This window comes from Anopheles marshallii, chromosome 2 (genome assembly GCF_943734725.1).
Source record: "Anopheles marshallii chromosome 2, idAnoMarsDA_429_01, whole genome shotgun sequence".
Lineage (NCBI taxonomy): Eukaryota > Metazoa > Arthropoda > Insecta > Diptera > Culicidae > Anopheles > Anopheles marshallii.
In genome coordinates this window covers 29428447-29442546 of record NC_071326.1, presented here as the reverse complement: position 1 = coordinate 29442546, position 14100 = coordinate 29428447, and the positions used below count along the sequence as shown (strand labels likewise).

At 44.8% G+C, this 14100-nt stretch overlaps 7 protein-coding genes across 7 annotated transcripts; 3 read left to right on the top strand and 4 right to left on the bottom strand.

The window, feature by feature from the left end:
- Positions 1 to 1467: 1467 nt before the first annotated feature.
- Positions 1468 to 2996, top strand: LOC128708511 (protein-cysteine N-palmitoyltransferase Rasp). The gene is made up of 2 exons (XM_053803490.1): positions 1468 to 1564; positions 1624 to 2996. Exons 1-2 carry the CDS (start codon positions 1468 to 1470, stop codon positions 2994 to 2996), a joined length of 1470 nt encoding a protein of 489 aa, XP_053659465.1.
- A 16-nt stretch (positions 2997 to 3012) lies between these two features.
- Positions 3013 to 3489, bottom strand: LOC128706947 (peptidyl-prolyl cis-trans isomerase NIMA-interacting 4). Its single transcript, XM_053801890.1, has 2 exons — positions 3393 to 3489; positions 3013 to 3329 (listed from the first exon to the last, which is right to left on the bottom strand). The coding sequence occupies exons 1-2, from the start codon at positions 3487 to 3489 to the stop codon at positions 3013 to 3015; spliced, it is 414 nt and encodes a 137-aa protein (XP_053657865.1).
- A 528-nt stretch (positions 3490 to 4017) lies between these two features.
- On the top strand, positions 4018 to 8181 carry LOC128706871 (protein HBS1). Its single transcript, XM_053801814.1, has 6 exons — positions 4018 to 4057; positions 4123 to 4337; positions 4395 to 4629; positions 6418 to 7001; positions 7069 to 7474; positions 7550 to 8181. The coding sequence occupies exons 1-6, from the start codon at positions 4018 to 4020 to the stop codon at positions 8179 to 8181; spliced, it is 2112 nt and encodes a 703-aa protein (XP_053657789.1).
- Positions 8182 to 8341: 160 nt separating this feature from the next.
- Positions 8342 to 8914, bottom strand: LOC128707112 (ADP-ribose glycohydrolase OARD1-like). The gene has a single exon (XM_053802057.1). It carries the CDS (start codon positions 8912 to 8914, stop codon positions 8342 to 8344), a length of 573 nt encoding a protein of 190 aa, XP_053658032.1.
- Positions 8915 to 9302: 388 nt separating this feature from the next.
- Positions 9303 to 12617, top strand: LOC128707148 (DNA repair protein XRCC1). The gene is made up of 5 exons (XM_053802096.1): positions 9303 to 9353; positions 9422 to 10750; positions 11776 to 11864; positions 11924 to 12394; positions 12458 to 12617. Exons 1-5 carry the CDS (start codon positions 9303 to 9305, stop codon positions 12615 to 12617), a joined length of 2100 nt encoding a protein of 699 aa, XP_053658071.1.
- On the bottom strand, positions 10858 to 11686 carry LOC128707149 (uncharacterized). Its single transcript, XM_053802097.1, has 2 exons — positions 11593 to 11686; positions 10858 to 11522 (listed from the first exon to the last, which is right to left on the bottom strand). Exons 1-2 carry the CDS (start codon positions 11684 to 11686, stop codon positions 10858 to 10860), a joined length of 759 nt encoding a protein of 252 aa, XP_053658072.1.
- A 165-nt stretch (positions 12618 to 12782) lies between the features above and the next one.
- LOC128719415 (26S proteasome non-ATPase regulatory subunit 8) lies at positions 12783 to 13743 on the bottom strand. The gene is made up of 3 exons (XM_053813040.1): positions 13642 to 13743; positions 13369 to 13544; positions 12783 to 13296 (listed from the first exon to the last, which is right to left on the bottom strand). The coding sequence occupies exons 1-3, from the start codon at positions 13738 to 13740 to the stop codon at positions 12783 to 12785; spliced, it is 789 nt and encodes a 262-aa protein (XP_053669015.1). The 5' UTR covers positions 13741 to 13743.
- Positions 13744 to 14100: the final 357 nt, after the last annotated feature.

Sequence of the window (14100 nt, the reverse complement as noted above, 5' to 3'; positions counted from 1 at the left end):
CTGTAAGCTTTCTTCGGCTTTCATCAAGATCTCAAAAATAACACGGCCCTTTAAAACATGTCTGACTAGTCAACACCATGTACATTTACTAGTCCAAAACACCAAAAATAGTTAACTCGTAACCAAAACTACATTTGCTTTAAAAGATTAAGCACCAAAGATGGCATATTACACTTTTGTGTCAGTGTGTTCGCACTTAATTTATGTACTTATTTATATGTAAATTATTCACACACTTATTTATTTCTCATTTAATTCCCTTACCCGTGTATATTTATTTGATCGATTTCTATTTGTATTTTAAACACTTAATTCTTACATTACTTTTATACTAAAAAGGCTAATGGCGGTAGAACATCACGCGGCACATAATAGCGGTACAGTTGCCTAACGTGTAACGATTAACAATAAGTAAAAAAGAAAAGCAACAATCACATTACAACTTTACAAAACTGACGAGGATCACACAAGGAGAACAATCGCTTTGAAATATCTTGTTGTAGAATGTTGTTAGGAGCTTCTATCATATTTACAAAACGGGGAAATTTAAAGACAAAAGGTCAAATCATTTGAATATTCGAACGTTTACAAGGCGCGCAAACGTCTGAAGGGTTTCTAAACAAATCAAACATGTGATATTAGGTGAATAAGATCTACAGAAACTAAAAGAACCCCGCATAACCAGTGTACACACGAGATGCATTTTGCTTTGTGTAATGTTTCCGTTCCGTATTTTTTGTATTAATGATTATTCCCATCTTTCTACGTTTGTTGCATGTCATTTACGCGTTTAGCTTCTTACTCTTAATTTAAGTAATAGCTTTTGACGAAAGCAACAGAAACTGAGTCTAACTGCAGGTGTAGGCACGCGTTTTGGTTTTAAGAATGCAGAAAAAAAATCATTACAAACATAAGAACCTTTTTTTACCAGTGCATTATTTTAAGTGTATTTCGAAAATTTACATAAAAAGTGAAAAGAAAGTACAATAAAGCCAACGCAAAAAAAAAACGAATCGATTATGTGACTTTTTCATTGCTGTTCAAACGATATGAACTGTACGGGTAAGTAAAAAAGCTTTACATTACATTGTTTTATACGTTTTGCAAATGACCCAAAATCTCAACCGTCGCTTATACCAGAAATTTTGAATGTTTGTTAGGTTGTCAAATTTCGATGTCCGTTGGCGGCGCCACCGTTCTGCTGATTTGTTTACATTCCCCTTCGCAGGCTGCCTTCAAACGTAAACAAATTGCTTTCCTTAGCGTAAAAAGTAAAATCGTTGCCAGTAAAAGCCGGTCGTTGTTAAGATCCGATTAAAATAAACTATTTTATTTGGCCTTATTTCCCTCCCTTTCTGTAATTGTAGAATCGTATTAAAAGCCGCAAAATTCCAATCACGAGCATGATGGTTTAGAAAATCCATTTAACACACTCAATAACAGTGACCTTATAAATGCGGCTTCGATATGGGGCAAAAACCGCCAGCAGAGTTGATTGGTTGTGCGGTCCTCTATATTGGATGTTTAATATACTCGTTCTACAAAAACTATGAGCTAAGCAATGGTAAGTTCGCGTGAGCAAGTTTGACACCGAATGAAGCTACCATTCATCATTTCTTACAGAAAACTTGACCAACTATCACACCCTCGATGCCGGATGGTGCATATTCAAACACCGACGACGTGACGATTTCGATTGGGAATGGGAGCATTATATCGGGTTCGTTGAACGGCATGGAATCTATTTCCTCGTACACGTCGCGGTAATGGAATTTTCGCGCCGTGTTTGTGCCAATCACACTTCCACCGTTTTAACATTATTTGGACTTTGCGTGATCTATCACATGTACAACGTAGCAGTATTAGCAGTGATACTAGTGCAATGTTTATCTTTCTATTACGGTAACCCAGCGAAATATTACCGGCGCACTGTGTGGCTGAAAACATTCGTATGGATCGCGGTCATCAACTATTTCAAGGTGTGGTACTTTTACGACAAGCTAAATGTCCACTTCAATATTCATAACGATCAACTTCTCGAGCTGAGCCTAATTACCTCGTGGAACGTTATCAAGTGTGCCAGCTTCTGTCTGGATAAAGGCCGAGAAGCGTCACCGAAAGAGCGTTATGGTTTGCGTGATCTGATGGCTTACTTGCTGTACTTTCCGCTGCTCCTAATGGGACCTGCCATAGTGTACAGCCGGTTCAAAACGCTGCACAACCATTTCCAACTGGAACTGGAACCACACAGCTTTCCCTACCGTATGTGGACGCTGGCAAAGCGTTTAATGATGGCATGGTTTTGGGCGTTGGTCATGCTTGCAGGACAACACTTCCTGTATGTGAATCTCATCCAGCAAGATCTAGTACTGCTGCGGCACGTAAATCTTTGGGCACTGTATGGATTGGGCTTTCTGATGGGACAGTTTTTCTGCATCAAGTACGTCGTGTTCTATGGCGTTGGCATCGCGTTTGGTCGATTCGACGGAATTGATATGCCCGCCAAACCAATATGTATTGCAAGAGTGAACCAATACTCGGACATGTGGAAGTTTTTCGATAGAAGTTTGTACGAGTTCCTGTTCAAGTACATCTACACCGAGCTGTGCACGAAAACGTCCCGTTTGCCTCGTAAAATCCTGGCCAGCTTGGCCACCTTCGCGTTCATCTACATCTGGCACGGTGTGTTTCTGTTCATCCTCATATGGTCACTGATCAATTGGATTTGTATCTTGCTCGAAAGGCTGGTAAATCATTGCACTCGCGCCGATAGCCGTTGGCGAGCCATTATCGGTACGCACGTGTTCATACCCTCGGTGCTGTCGAATTTCTTCTTTTTTGCCTCGGAAAATGTGGGCTTCATCTATCTCCAGCGCACCTACACCGAGAGCATCAGTAACTATTTGGGGCTGTATGTGGCCTCCTACTGTTTCTACCAAACCGGGCAACTAGTGAAGAATGTACAAACGAATCATGATAAATGGAAAACGAAATGAAAACATAAAAAAGCATTTATTTTTTGCCTTCCACCATGATAATATGATATCCGAACTTGGTCTTGATGGGTGGATCCGTGTACTTGGGAGCGTTGGTGGTAGAAATGGGTAACGCAAAGGCCGCATCCTGAAACGGTCCCACCATTGCACCACGGATCTGCCACCCAAGATCACCTCCCTGACGTGCCTTGTCTTCGCTGTAGTTTGTCGCAACCACATTAAACGCCTGGCCCTCTTTCAATTTTTCCAGCGCTTCCATTATTTTACCTTGCTTCTCACAAAGAATGTGTCGTACTTTCACCGCCGAGCCACCTTTTTTCTCCTTTGCTGCACCTTCAAGCAAACGACATCGGTTAGTGCGAGATGCAAGCAATACGATGACCACAATGGTTTTACCTTCTTCAGCACCCCCTCCAGCACCTTTCTTTCCACTGGCACCACCTTTAGCTGGTGCAGCTTTTCCTCCTCCCTTGGCGTCCTTTTTTGGTGGCATCGTTTGCTTTGTTTTCAAAACAATCCTACCGGGTGGGATTTCCTAACCTCGATACCAACCGGCACGTAGACGAAAATCACATAGCAAATGAAGCTGTCATCCTCCATGGTCTTTCGTCGCCATTGTGTGTCCCTGTTGATTGGCTAATAAAAAGGAAGCATATTCTTCCTTTGTATCGATATCAGCTATCAATTGAAATGTGAAATCATAAAAATAAGGGCTCGGAAGAAGTTCTTTTTCCTTTTTGACCGCATAATTTCGATGGATTGATACATAGTAATGAACCCCACGCTATAATCCGGAACGATGAATTTGGGTTGACGTTTTCATCGCATTTGCACGCGAATACGCTTCAAAACAAATAAACACGTAGTGATTTCTGCCTACAGAGCAATTTAACTCGATAATGCCGTGTAAAATCTTCCGCTAAGTGAAGAAACAATCTCAGTAAACTTGTGCTGCATGTAATCGTCATCCAGGAACTGTAATTTGCGTTAGCTTGCGAAACACAGAGCAAATCCCGTAATCATGTCCCGTCATCGGAATGTACGCAACGCAGTATACGATGGTACGTACTGTTTGGTAAATGTTGCCCCAAAAATCCTGTTTTTCATGCACCAACACCCGATACAGATTATGATGATGATGATTATCCGTACGGACATTCGGTGGAGGATGAGTGTATCTCTCCAACCGATGCCCAGCAATGGATCTACGACCGTGCCAAAGGTCAACAGAGTATGTCCGAATTTCTTGCCAACAATCGCGACATCGAAGAAGAAGATGACGACGAACTGGCGGCGGAAAATGTTCGCGAAGGTACCGCTCACAAGAGGCGCGACTCGGAGGTAACTTGTGATGATCTTACGATCGAGCTCCACCTCATTAACGGGTATGTTTCGCAGTGCTTCCAGATGCCTGACCTGAACGACGATGACCGTGCACGGTTGCTGTCGTGTATGGATGAAATTCGTGACATTGTCGGCGAAACGTGTAGCGACCGTCAGATGGTGGAAGCAATCATGAAGCATGATTACGACTGTAGCAAAGCGCTGGACGAGATACTGAACAGCAACAAGACACCGCCGGCGCTAGTCGCAAAATCGGGCAGCAAACTAGCGGCTGATACGATGGAAAAAGGTATGTACGGGGTTTGTCGCCGTCACCAATACACTGAAACGGATCGATACGGTACTGGCGCGTGCATTACACCACATGGCTCACATACCGGTTCAAGAATACGTTCATGTTGTGAAATTTCAAATTTAACTATAGGAAATTGTGCGTTGTGCAAATTTGAAAGTTATTTTTTTAATTTTTATTTCACTCAATGTCTATTTATTTTACTGGGATAGTGTGCAGTAAAAGGAATTTCCTTTTATTTTTGAAAGGTTTTACAAACAAAACATATTCAAAAAAGTATGTGCTGATACCAATGTGCCTTGGATATATAAACATGCGCCAACATCCCATTCGATCTCAATGTGAAATAGGCGCAAGTGTACGGCGATTGCGCGCGCAAGAATACTAACGGACGTTCATTTCAACGTATCTTTTTTTCGGTTTCTCATCACTGTTTGTTGGCGACTGGTGGCTGTAACACGGCATTCGACACTATCTGGATGGGCATCACAATTGGATTGCTTACGGAAGGTAAGATATGAAAGCTTCCCCCAAACCCGTGGAAACTCAAGCCAACCTTACTCCAGCCCTTGGTGCGATACGGTTTGCTTTACCGCAGGTGCAGTTCAGTGCCGGCGGTGGTGGCAATTTGAACGATTTCGTAAAGCAACGCATTAAACAAGAATCGCAAAGCAAATCGTTAGCTAAATCGTTGGAAAAGGAAAATAATGAACCAACGAAAGCAGCTTCTTCGGGGTCGTCTAAACCCACAACGCTAGCACAGTTTGCTGCTCTTTCGATTGGCACGAGTTCATCTACAACGGCTTCTTCTGCCGTGCCGATGAAATCTTTTTCGAACCTATCGGATATGGCCAAACATCATCTTGAAACGCAAGGGACACCTCCCACCTTTTCGGCAAATGCATCGCCCAGGTTTAACGTTCCGCAGATATTCAAAAAACCCTTTGCTTGTGCTTCCCCCGCTTCGGCGAGTGATGGCACATCGGCCCAATCCGTAGCCAACCAACCAATGGTTTCACAGACCGGATGGATATTGGATTTGAAATCGGCACTCATAAAAAAGAAACCCGATGCAAAACATTCTGCTAGTGGGGACAAAAGCTCAACAAAGCCAAAAGGTGCAGCAATGGATTCAGACGATGCAATTAAATATGGTTTCGTCGATTGTGATATTACGGAAACGATAAAACCGACGATCGATGAGTTTTGTACGATCGATGCTAGCTCGGTACTGCAGATGGATCTTTCCTCCCATCGCACCCTGACATCATCCCCTATGGGAGTTGTGCTGGGGATTCGTTACAGGAAGCGAAAGCTTCCGGTACGGGTTTCGCATCACTATCCAAGCTACACCACCGTCGTGCCGTTTCGCTTCGATATGCCCTCTCCGGACGATATAGTATTGGGACATATAAAGAAATTTCGGCAGTAAAAACGAAAATTGACAACTTTGGACAAAGGGGAAAGCACGAAAGAGGATGACGCTTCGAGAGGTCTGATCGATTGCATTGCCTACCCTAGACTACCAATAATAACCAATAATATGATTCGATGTATTGTGACTAAATATATTTTATCTTTCCGTTTTGGAAATCCATTTTCTTCTAGTGCCTAAGTTTTAACAAATAAATTCTTTGTCCTCTATTTATTTACACTAGAAAGCTTTATCACCCTCTTTTTTTTGTGAATCGAAATCTTTCATCCATCCAGTGCGTTTGGTAGATTATTTCGCAATATTATTCACTTTTTTCTTCCCCCATAACGAAACCCATCTCGTGCATAAAGGCATTGGTGAACGATTGCTGGAACGGTCGGAAAAGAAGCTTCAAACTCACAACGTACCGACCATTATCGCAACGCCTTCTGTCGACGCTCAGCAGCATGTTCGGCCCGTGAGCGATGTAGCGACGACCGTTGTAATAACTCCGAGTCCATCGGTGGCTAAAAAGACGCTCGCCTTCGAAGTGAACAGTCCCCGCGTACAATCACCCTGTGTGTCCGGACGCAACACGCCCGAAATAACTGACGAAACCCGACAGCAGCAACAATTTCCGAGCAAGTCCACCCCGAAGGAACCGTCGAGAAACGCGAAGGAACTGTTCAGCAAGGAACGTGGCTCGAGGAAGGATCACATCCATATGGTGGTGATTGGCCATGTGGATGCGGGCAAAAGTACGCTGATGGGCCATCTGTTGTATGATACTGGGAATGTTTCGCAGCGCGTCATGCACAAGCACGAGCAGGAAAGCAAAAAGTTGGGCAAGTCCAGCTTCATGTATGCCTGGGTGCTGGACGAAACGGGTGAGGAGCGAGAGCGAGGCATTACGATGGATGTGGGAAGTACGCGATTCGAAACCGCAACAAAAGAGGTAACGCGAATTTGTGGTGAAGGACGTGATTTAAATTGAACATTAAATCCATAAATAACTCTTTCAGATAACGCTACTGGATGCTCCTGGCCATAAGGACTTCATTCCGAACATGATATCGGGAGCAAATCAGGCAGATGTGGCCTTGCTGGTGGTGGATGCTACACGTGGAGAATTTGAAACCGGTTTCGAGCAGGGTGGTCAAACGCGAGAGCACGCACTGCTGGTACGTTCGCTTGGCGTCAGTCAGCTCGGTGTGGTCGTCAATAAGTTGGACACGGTCGGCTGGTCAAAGGAGAGATTCGACGAGATAGTGAACAAATTGAAGGTGTTCCTTAAACAGGCTGGATTCCGCGATGCGGACGTTACCTATGTTCCCTGCTCGGGGCTAACGGGAGAGAATTTGGTTAAAGATCCAACGGATCTCGGGTTGACCCAGTGGTACGTTGGTCCGACACTTTTGAACGTAATTGGTAAGTGAATCGTTTTAAAACTGGTCACTTGAAAAGGGTGTAATGCAATGTATTGCCTTCGAATCTATTTTCCAGACACTTTCAAAACACCAGAACGCGCTATCGATAAACCGTTTCGTCTGTCGGTGGCGGATATATTTAAAGGCACCGGATCGGGATTTTGTCTCTGCGGCCGCATCGAGTCCGGTATGGTGTGCGTAAATGACAAATTGTTGGTGTGTCCGACCAAGGAGCAGGCCGTGGTGAAGAACATCACGATCGATGAATTACCTCACCAGACGGCTTTTGCCGGTGATCAAGTATCGCTAACGCTGGCCAACGTCGACATCAATAACATCTCGGTTGGGTACATACTGTCCGATATTTATCATCCCATCCCGTTAGCTACCCGGCTACTCGCACGTATCGTTGTGTTTAACATTAAAGTACCGATTACGAGAGGATATCCGGTGCTGCTGCATCATCAGTCGCTTATCGAACCGGCCACGATTCGCAAACTGAAGGCACAACTGCACAAGGGTACGGGTGAGGTGATTAAGCGCAATCCACGCTGCTTGGGCAACAATTCGTGCGCCTTGGTAGAGATCGAATTTCAGCGTCCGATCGGCATGGAGCGGTACGCGGACTTTAAGGATCTGGGAAGAATTATGTTGCGCGTGGAGGGTGTTACGATTGCTGCAGGGCTTGTAACGGAAATTGTTAAGTGAATGCAATGAAACGACGAATGCGGTACCGATCGTTATGTGAAGAAATAAAGACGTCACATTATGAAATGATGCTGTTCGTTTGGAAATCGTTTTATTACTAATTTGTTGGAGTATTCTTCGCACGTAAGGAACATTCGGTGAGCAGCATTTCGGAAAACGATCACTTCGGGACAAAGTTATAGACAACGATTTCGTATGAACCGGTATCGCCAAATACGCGGTTCAGGATTTCTTTCACCTTGTTCCACTCGAGTCCATCAATACCGCAGCCGATGCGTGGAATGGCCAACTTTTCCACGCCATTGTTCGCCATATGCTCTCTCATGGCCTGTAATGATTTGGTCAGATCATCGTACGTAGGTTTCAAATTATACGTTTTCTTCGTAATGAGATAGTAGACGTATCGCTGTGGACCATCGGCCAACGTGGCAACTCCACCGACACCAACGTTTTGTGCCTTTAGCTCGTCCAGCTTGCCGTACAATTGCTTGAACCGGACCGCAATGCCCGCGCCCATCTTTAGATCTGCGGCCACGCAATGTGCCAGCGAATGGTCCTTGGGAGCGCTGAAAAGGTCACCTTCGATTTCGCGTACACAGTTTGCCATGGTTGCAGCGGATGCGAATATCCTTCTAGGTGTAAAAGCAGCTAGGCGGTGATTATAGTTGGATGCAGGATTTGGGAACTGTTTGATGGAACCGGTCACTGTACGAATTAGTTTAGCAAGTGTCATGGAGGCAGATGGTTTTTGGAGAGGTATCGTATAAAAGAAAAATGAAAGCAAACAACCGGCAAACAAAACACAGCTGATCGGAAGTGTCAGTTACACCGTCGTCGTTGGGGGGAGAATGTTTTCTACGAATTCCATGCTGGAACGTCGAATTTTATCTGATAAGTTATAAATTTAATTCGAAAACTATTTTTACGATGTTTTAAGTGCGAAATGTTCAGCATAAAATTATCCTTCACTGTACTGCAGCACATTAAAATGCGTCACCTTGTGAAACCTTGGCCGATCCCATAGTCCAATGTTTGTCGTACGTCACAAATAACGCGCCACAAGCAAAAAACGAACCATAATCGCTATTCCTGTATTTACACGCAACGCATGCACAGTTCAAATGCCGTCCGTGAGTATTAAAGCCATAGAATCGTTCAGCTCTGAAGATCCGGTGAGTAAAGCGAACCCTTAGCTAATGTGTCCCACTCTGGAGATAGTAATCGGTACTGATCATTTCAGAATTATCCCGCCTCGAATCTTGTGAAGCCCGGTAACAGGAAATGGAAGTGTCGACAAGCGGGCGAACAGCAAGCGTTTGTGGTGTTACGCCTCGGGGAACCGACCCAAATCAGCGGAATCGATATAGGCAACGAGCATGCGGCTTTGATCGAGGTGTTGGTCGCACGCAGCGGTCCAAGTAATCCACCATACAGTGAAATTTTACTTGCCACCAAATTCATGAATGCGGTCGACAGCCGCAATTCAACCGGTACGAACGGGGTGCAGTGTTTTAACTCCTCCGCCCTGATACCTTCGGTGGCAAGCGAAAAGTGGGATTTGGTGAAATTCATTTGTACCCAACCGTTCAATTCCCGTGTCCGGTATGGCCTTACGTTTGTTGCTCTGCACACCAGCAGCAGAACGGAGACAAAAGACAGAAAAAGTCTAGTGCCGGAAAAGTTTCAGCAGCAAATTCAGGAAGAAGCGATCCAACCAAAACCATCTGTTGGGCTTAATCTTGGACGGTTTAAGCTGCGCGAAGAATCACCCGATTCGGATGATGCAGGGTTTTCGAACATATTTTCACGGTGGAAGAATAACAATGCAGCACCAAGCTCAACGAGCGCGAGGTCACCAACCGTTAGTGCTTTGATGCGCGATTCAAACACACCGAAAGCACTGGAAAAGAATATTCCTACACCGGGAAGCGTACGAAGTGTTGCCAAACAGCGACCTAAACCTCAGATGTTTCTCGACAGCGATGACGAAGAGTCGGACAGCAAGGCAAACACCAGCGTGAAGGTAAACCGTAATGATGAATCAGTGTTATACGATGCGGAAGATGAGAAGCCGGCCAAGAAGCCTCATGACAGTGCACGTAATGAAGGTGGAATTGCAAAACGGCAATTTACTACATCCAAACCGGAGGCAAATAATGTTGCTAAGGTGTCATCATCCAAATTCAAAGATTTCCTTAACTTTACCGGGTCGGATCAACAACCAAAACGGAACGATGAAAGGAAAAATTCAAGTTCAACCCCGGTGGTAGCTAGAAAACCCAACCACAGCACTTCATCACATCTCGATCATAAGGACGCTCCGAAAAAAATCATCGACCAAGCCCGTCCTCCGTTGTCCATCGAAAAGCAAACAGTTCCTTCTTCGAAGCGATTGTCTTCGCCTACGAAAAGTCCCGGCAATCATCATGATAGTACGACACCTACGATGAAAAAACCAAAGCTGACAATTGTGGACGATGATAGTGATCCAGAAGTCAGAAAACCCGTACGGTACAAACCGTTTGGAAAACTGCTTGAAAATGTGGTCCTAGTCATCAGTGGAATTCAGGTATGTGGACATAAAGTTGATGTTTAATATTGTTCTTAGGATAACCTTATTTAGAATTTATAGTCACATCACATTTCACAGTCACACCTTTCGTTGAATTCCAATTTTCATTGCTGCTGTTGCGTGTCTCCCTCGCTTTCCGGGTTGTTTGGCTCTTTGTCCGGCTTTTGTTTCATTGGTTTGTGCGGAATGGTTGATGAATCTTCATCATCGGCATCATCATCGGAGATTATCGTACGACTCGAGTCCGATTCATTTTCTGTTTCTGGGCTAGTTTTGCTTTCCGAAGCGTTCCGGTTCGTTTCTTCCTTTCCTCCTGGATTGTCCTCGTCATTCTTATCGTTGTCGGATTGATTCTCCGCGTCCGGTTCGTTTATTGGGCACTCGATGTCCTCTTGCTCATCAGTAGAAATAGATACACTAAGTACATCCATCGGGTTGCTCACTGCCCCGGCAATCGTAGCTACACCTTCAGACGTATCGCCGGGCCACATTGTAACGGTGTTAGAAAAATTGACCGCCTTTCTCAAACCCGATCCACTGCTCAGCTCCGAATCGCGTGTATGATCGATGGTTTTCACCTGTTTCGATGACGCACCGTGTGCATAGCGTAACAATTCATGCAACCTATAATATCCATTTTGATTGTTTGCTATTCCCACGGAAACCAGCTTCTCCATTACTTCATTCGTTAAAAATCTTAAATCTGCTGCGGACAGTTGCTGTAAATCCTTCAGAAAGACGTAAGCCTGTAGATCAGCTAGCGTGCATGCTGAGCGGACGTGGAAAAGGCGATTAATTTCACGATACAACCTGTTCCAAATCCGTAACTCTTTATTTACCTTTGTTCAAGTGGCAGGTGTAATATGCTAACCCTTGCAAAAAGTACCGGTAGTACTTTTTAGGAATATCTTTCGAATGTACAAAATCGCTCATCTTGTAAAACGGTTCGACTGGCAATGATCTGATTTCTTGCACTACTTGTTGATGGAAGTTCTCAATGCTTACTTTGATGTTTTTCACAGAATCCCGATCGGGCAAACATTCGCAGTCAGGCGCTGGCGATGGGAGCAAAGTACAAGCCGGATTGGGACTCTTCCTGTACGCACCTGATGTGAGCATATTTTTATACACTTTGGGATCATTCTTTTTTATCATATTGCCCCATTTCAGCTGTGCGTACAAAAATACACCGAAATACAATCAAGTCCAAGGAAAAGGCAAAATTGTGAAGCAAGATTGGATCGAAAAGTGTTACACCAACCGGAAGCGACTTTCCTGGCGAAAATTTGCTCTTGATACGGCGGAAGCTAACGTGTCCGATTCCGAGGGTGAGATAGTAGATATATTGAACAAACCGCCAGATGTGGTGCAACCAGCGGAAAGTCGTATTATTCCATCGTTGGTGGAAAAAGTCCAAGAAGAAGCGGTAATGTTGCACGAATTAAGCGACACGGACGAAGAACCTGGTGTGACAATCGCTCGAAAGGTGTACGATAAAAGCACGGAAGATGAAGGCGATCACAACGAGAACAATGTGGCCGGTAGTTTGGATTTTTTCAAGGGCAAAAAGTTTTACCTTCATCAGGAATTAGGAGCCGTGGATAAGATAAAGCTGGAAAAGTACATTGAAACGTTCAGTGGGTAAGTGATTTGCACTGGTTTTGAGAATATTTGAATAACCGGATATTTTCTGTCTTTTTGCAGAGCTGTTTCCAATGAGATGGCCGGTGTGGACTATGTGATTGCTCGCAGCAAACATGTTTTACCATTCGACTGTCGTGCGGAGTTGGTAAAGCCACTGTGGGTGTACGAGTGTAACGACATGGAATGTCTGATACCGGTAAATCGATATCGGATTGTGTAGGGAGCCAAATTGTATTTATGGAGTATAACGACAACAAGAAGCACAAAGCGAAACTTACGTTGTATTGTTTATTCCGACCGAAAAACAGGAATCGAAATAACTTCGCGGAACCGTTTCTCCTATAGGGTATCTCAAAGGTTATCAAACAAAAGTTCGCCAACGGATCTACACGATCATTTCCAGCTCCCGTGCGTACGTGATCGCCTGTTCAGCCAGCTCCTGCGATGGTATCGGTTCCTTCGGTTTGGCTAGCTCATTCACAAAATGATAAAACCCGTCCGGATTCAACTTCCAGCCCTTCTTTTCGCCAAACTGCTTTACTTCCTCTTTCGTCTTGAGGTTCAACCGTTTGGCGGCTTCCTGCAGTGAGATTCGCTCGTACGAGCTTTCCAGGCAGGCACCGATCTCATTGCGAACCGTCTGCAGCAGGATGTCGATGAAGAAGTTGTAGCTTTCCGCCGGTACGTTACCCTTCGCTTGAAAGATTTTGTTGTACCGTCCCTCCATCAGATACTGCTCCAGCGCGAGCGGATGCCGGATGAAGGCATTCGTTTGTATAATATCGGAGGGCAGCAGTTCTAGCTCGGTGTGAAACTCAGCCACCCGGTTTTGGGATAGCAGAAACAACAAATTCAACCCCAGCAGCTGGTACTTGTTCTTGGACTCGCCAATCAATGTGCTGAGGATGCAATCAAAAGCGAGCCACGGTAAGCAATGGGACAATCGTAACAATCTAACGGATGATACATACTTATAATCATAGTAGAACCACTTCAGCTGCAGGATGTAACGCTCGAATGCCGGGATATTTTTGGTGGCGATGCTGTACTCCACACCAATCTCTAGAACATCTCTTGCGATGAGCAGCTCCTGCTGATTGGCCTGAGTGTTCCCTGTGGGAATGTAGGACATTCCAGCAAGAGCTACCTGAAACAGAGAAAAGGGAAAAACAGCTCGCATAAACAATGATTCCCCCAAACAATGCAACCTGTCTGCGGGGGTTCGTTGGGGCTTTTCTTCCTACCTTTAGTTTATCCAGGACTGTGCCACACAGTTTTAGATTGATCGGAGACTTGGTCCACTCCGTTTTTAGCTGTTTGTATAGTGCCACCGTGTTGTCCATATTGGTTATCGTCTAGCTTCCGTTGCGTGAAGAATTGCAGATCTGAGGAATGGTCGCCTTTCTTTCCTTTTTGCCTGCTCTGGCTGCTGCTGAGATGATTGGTCGAAATTTGTGTGTGTCATGCGTGTCAAAACTGACAGACTGGCTGGCCACATCCGGCGAAGTACCCAAGGGGGCGCTATAAACGCTAGCCGAAAAGAAATTTTCCCTCCGTCCGCCATTTTGGATTGCTTTTACGGCGTCACAAGCTTGACAGCGTCACTTTTCGCTGTCTACACCTTGTTGGACACACGCAACGTCGAAGAAACTGATCTGAAAAAGTGTCAACTTTAGCAAATATCGAAGCGTTAGTTTTGTGCG

Excerpts from the sequence above, each read along its gene's own strand:
- LOC128708511 (XM_053803490.1), top strand. The coding sequence starts at position 1,468 with ATGGGGCAAAAACCGCCAGCAGAGTTGATTGGTTGTGCGGTCCTCTAT. Across the intron at positions 1,565-1,623 it reads AAACTATGAGCTAAGCAATG|AAAACTTGACCAACTATCAC; the intron begins GTAAGTTCGCGT and ends CATTTCTTACAG.
- LOC128706947 (XM_053801890.1), bottom strand. The coding sequence starts at position 3,489 with ATGCCACCAAAAAAGGACGCCAAGGGAGGAGGAAAAGCTGCACCAGCT. Across the intron at positions 3,330-3,392 it reads TGGAGGGGGTGCTGAAGAAG|GTGCAGCAAAGGAGAAAAAA; the intron begins GTAAAACCATTG and ends GTTTGCTTGAAG.
- LOC128706871 (XM_053801814.1), top strand. The coding sequence starts at position 4,018 with ATGTCCCGTCATCGGAATGTACGCAACGCAGTATACGATG. Across the intron at positions 4,058-4,122 it reads ACGCAACGCAGTATACGATG|ATTATGATGATGATGATTAT; the intron begins GTACGTACTGTT and ends CACCCGATACAG. Across the intron at positions 7,475-7,549 it reads GACACTTTTGAACGTAATTG|ACACTTTCAAAACACCAGAA; the intron begins GTAAGTGAATCG and ends TCTATTTTCCAG.
- LOC128707112 (XM_053802057.1), bottom strand. The coding sequence starts at position 8,914 with ATGACACTTGCTAAACTAATTCGTACAGTGACCGGTTCCATCAAACAG.
- LOC128707148 (XM_053802096.1), top strand. The coding sequence starts at position 9,303 with ATGCCGTCCGTGAGTATTAAAGCCATAGAATCGTTCAGCTCTGAAGAT. Across the intron at positions 9,354-9,421 it reads CGTTCAGCTCTGAAGATCCG|AATTATCCCGCCTCGAATCT; the intron begins GTGAGTAAAGCG and ends TGATCATTTCAG. Across the intron at positions 11,865-11,923 it reads TCTTCCTGTACGCACCTGAT|CTGTGCGTACAAAAATACAC; the intron begins GTGAGCATATTT and ends GCCCCATTTCAG.
- LOC128707149 (XM_053802097.1), bottom strand. The coding sequence starts at position 11,686 with ATGAGCGATTTTGTACATTCGAAAGATATTCCTAAAAAGTACTACCGG. Across the intron at positions 11,523-11,592 it reads CACCTGCCACTTGAACAAAG|CATGCACGCTAGCTGATCTA; the intron begins GTAAATAAAGAG and ends ACGTCCGCTCAG.
- LOC128719415 (XM_053813040.1), bottom strand. The coding sequence starts at position 13,740 with ATGGACAACACGGTGGCACTATACAAACAGCTAAAAACGGAGTGGACC. Across the intron at positions 13,545-13,641 it reads CAGTCCTGGATAAACTAAAG|GTAGCTCTTGCTGGAATGTC; the intron begins GTAGGAAGAAAA and ends TCTCTGTTTCAG. Across the intron at positions 13,297-13,368 it reads TGGTTCTACTATGATTATAA|CACATTGATTGGCGAGTCCA; the intron begins GTATGTATCATC and ends TTGCATCCTCAG.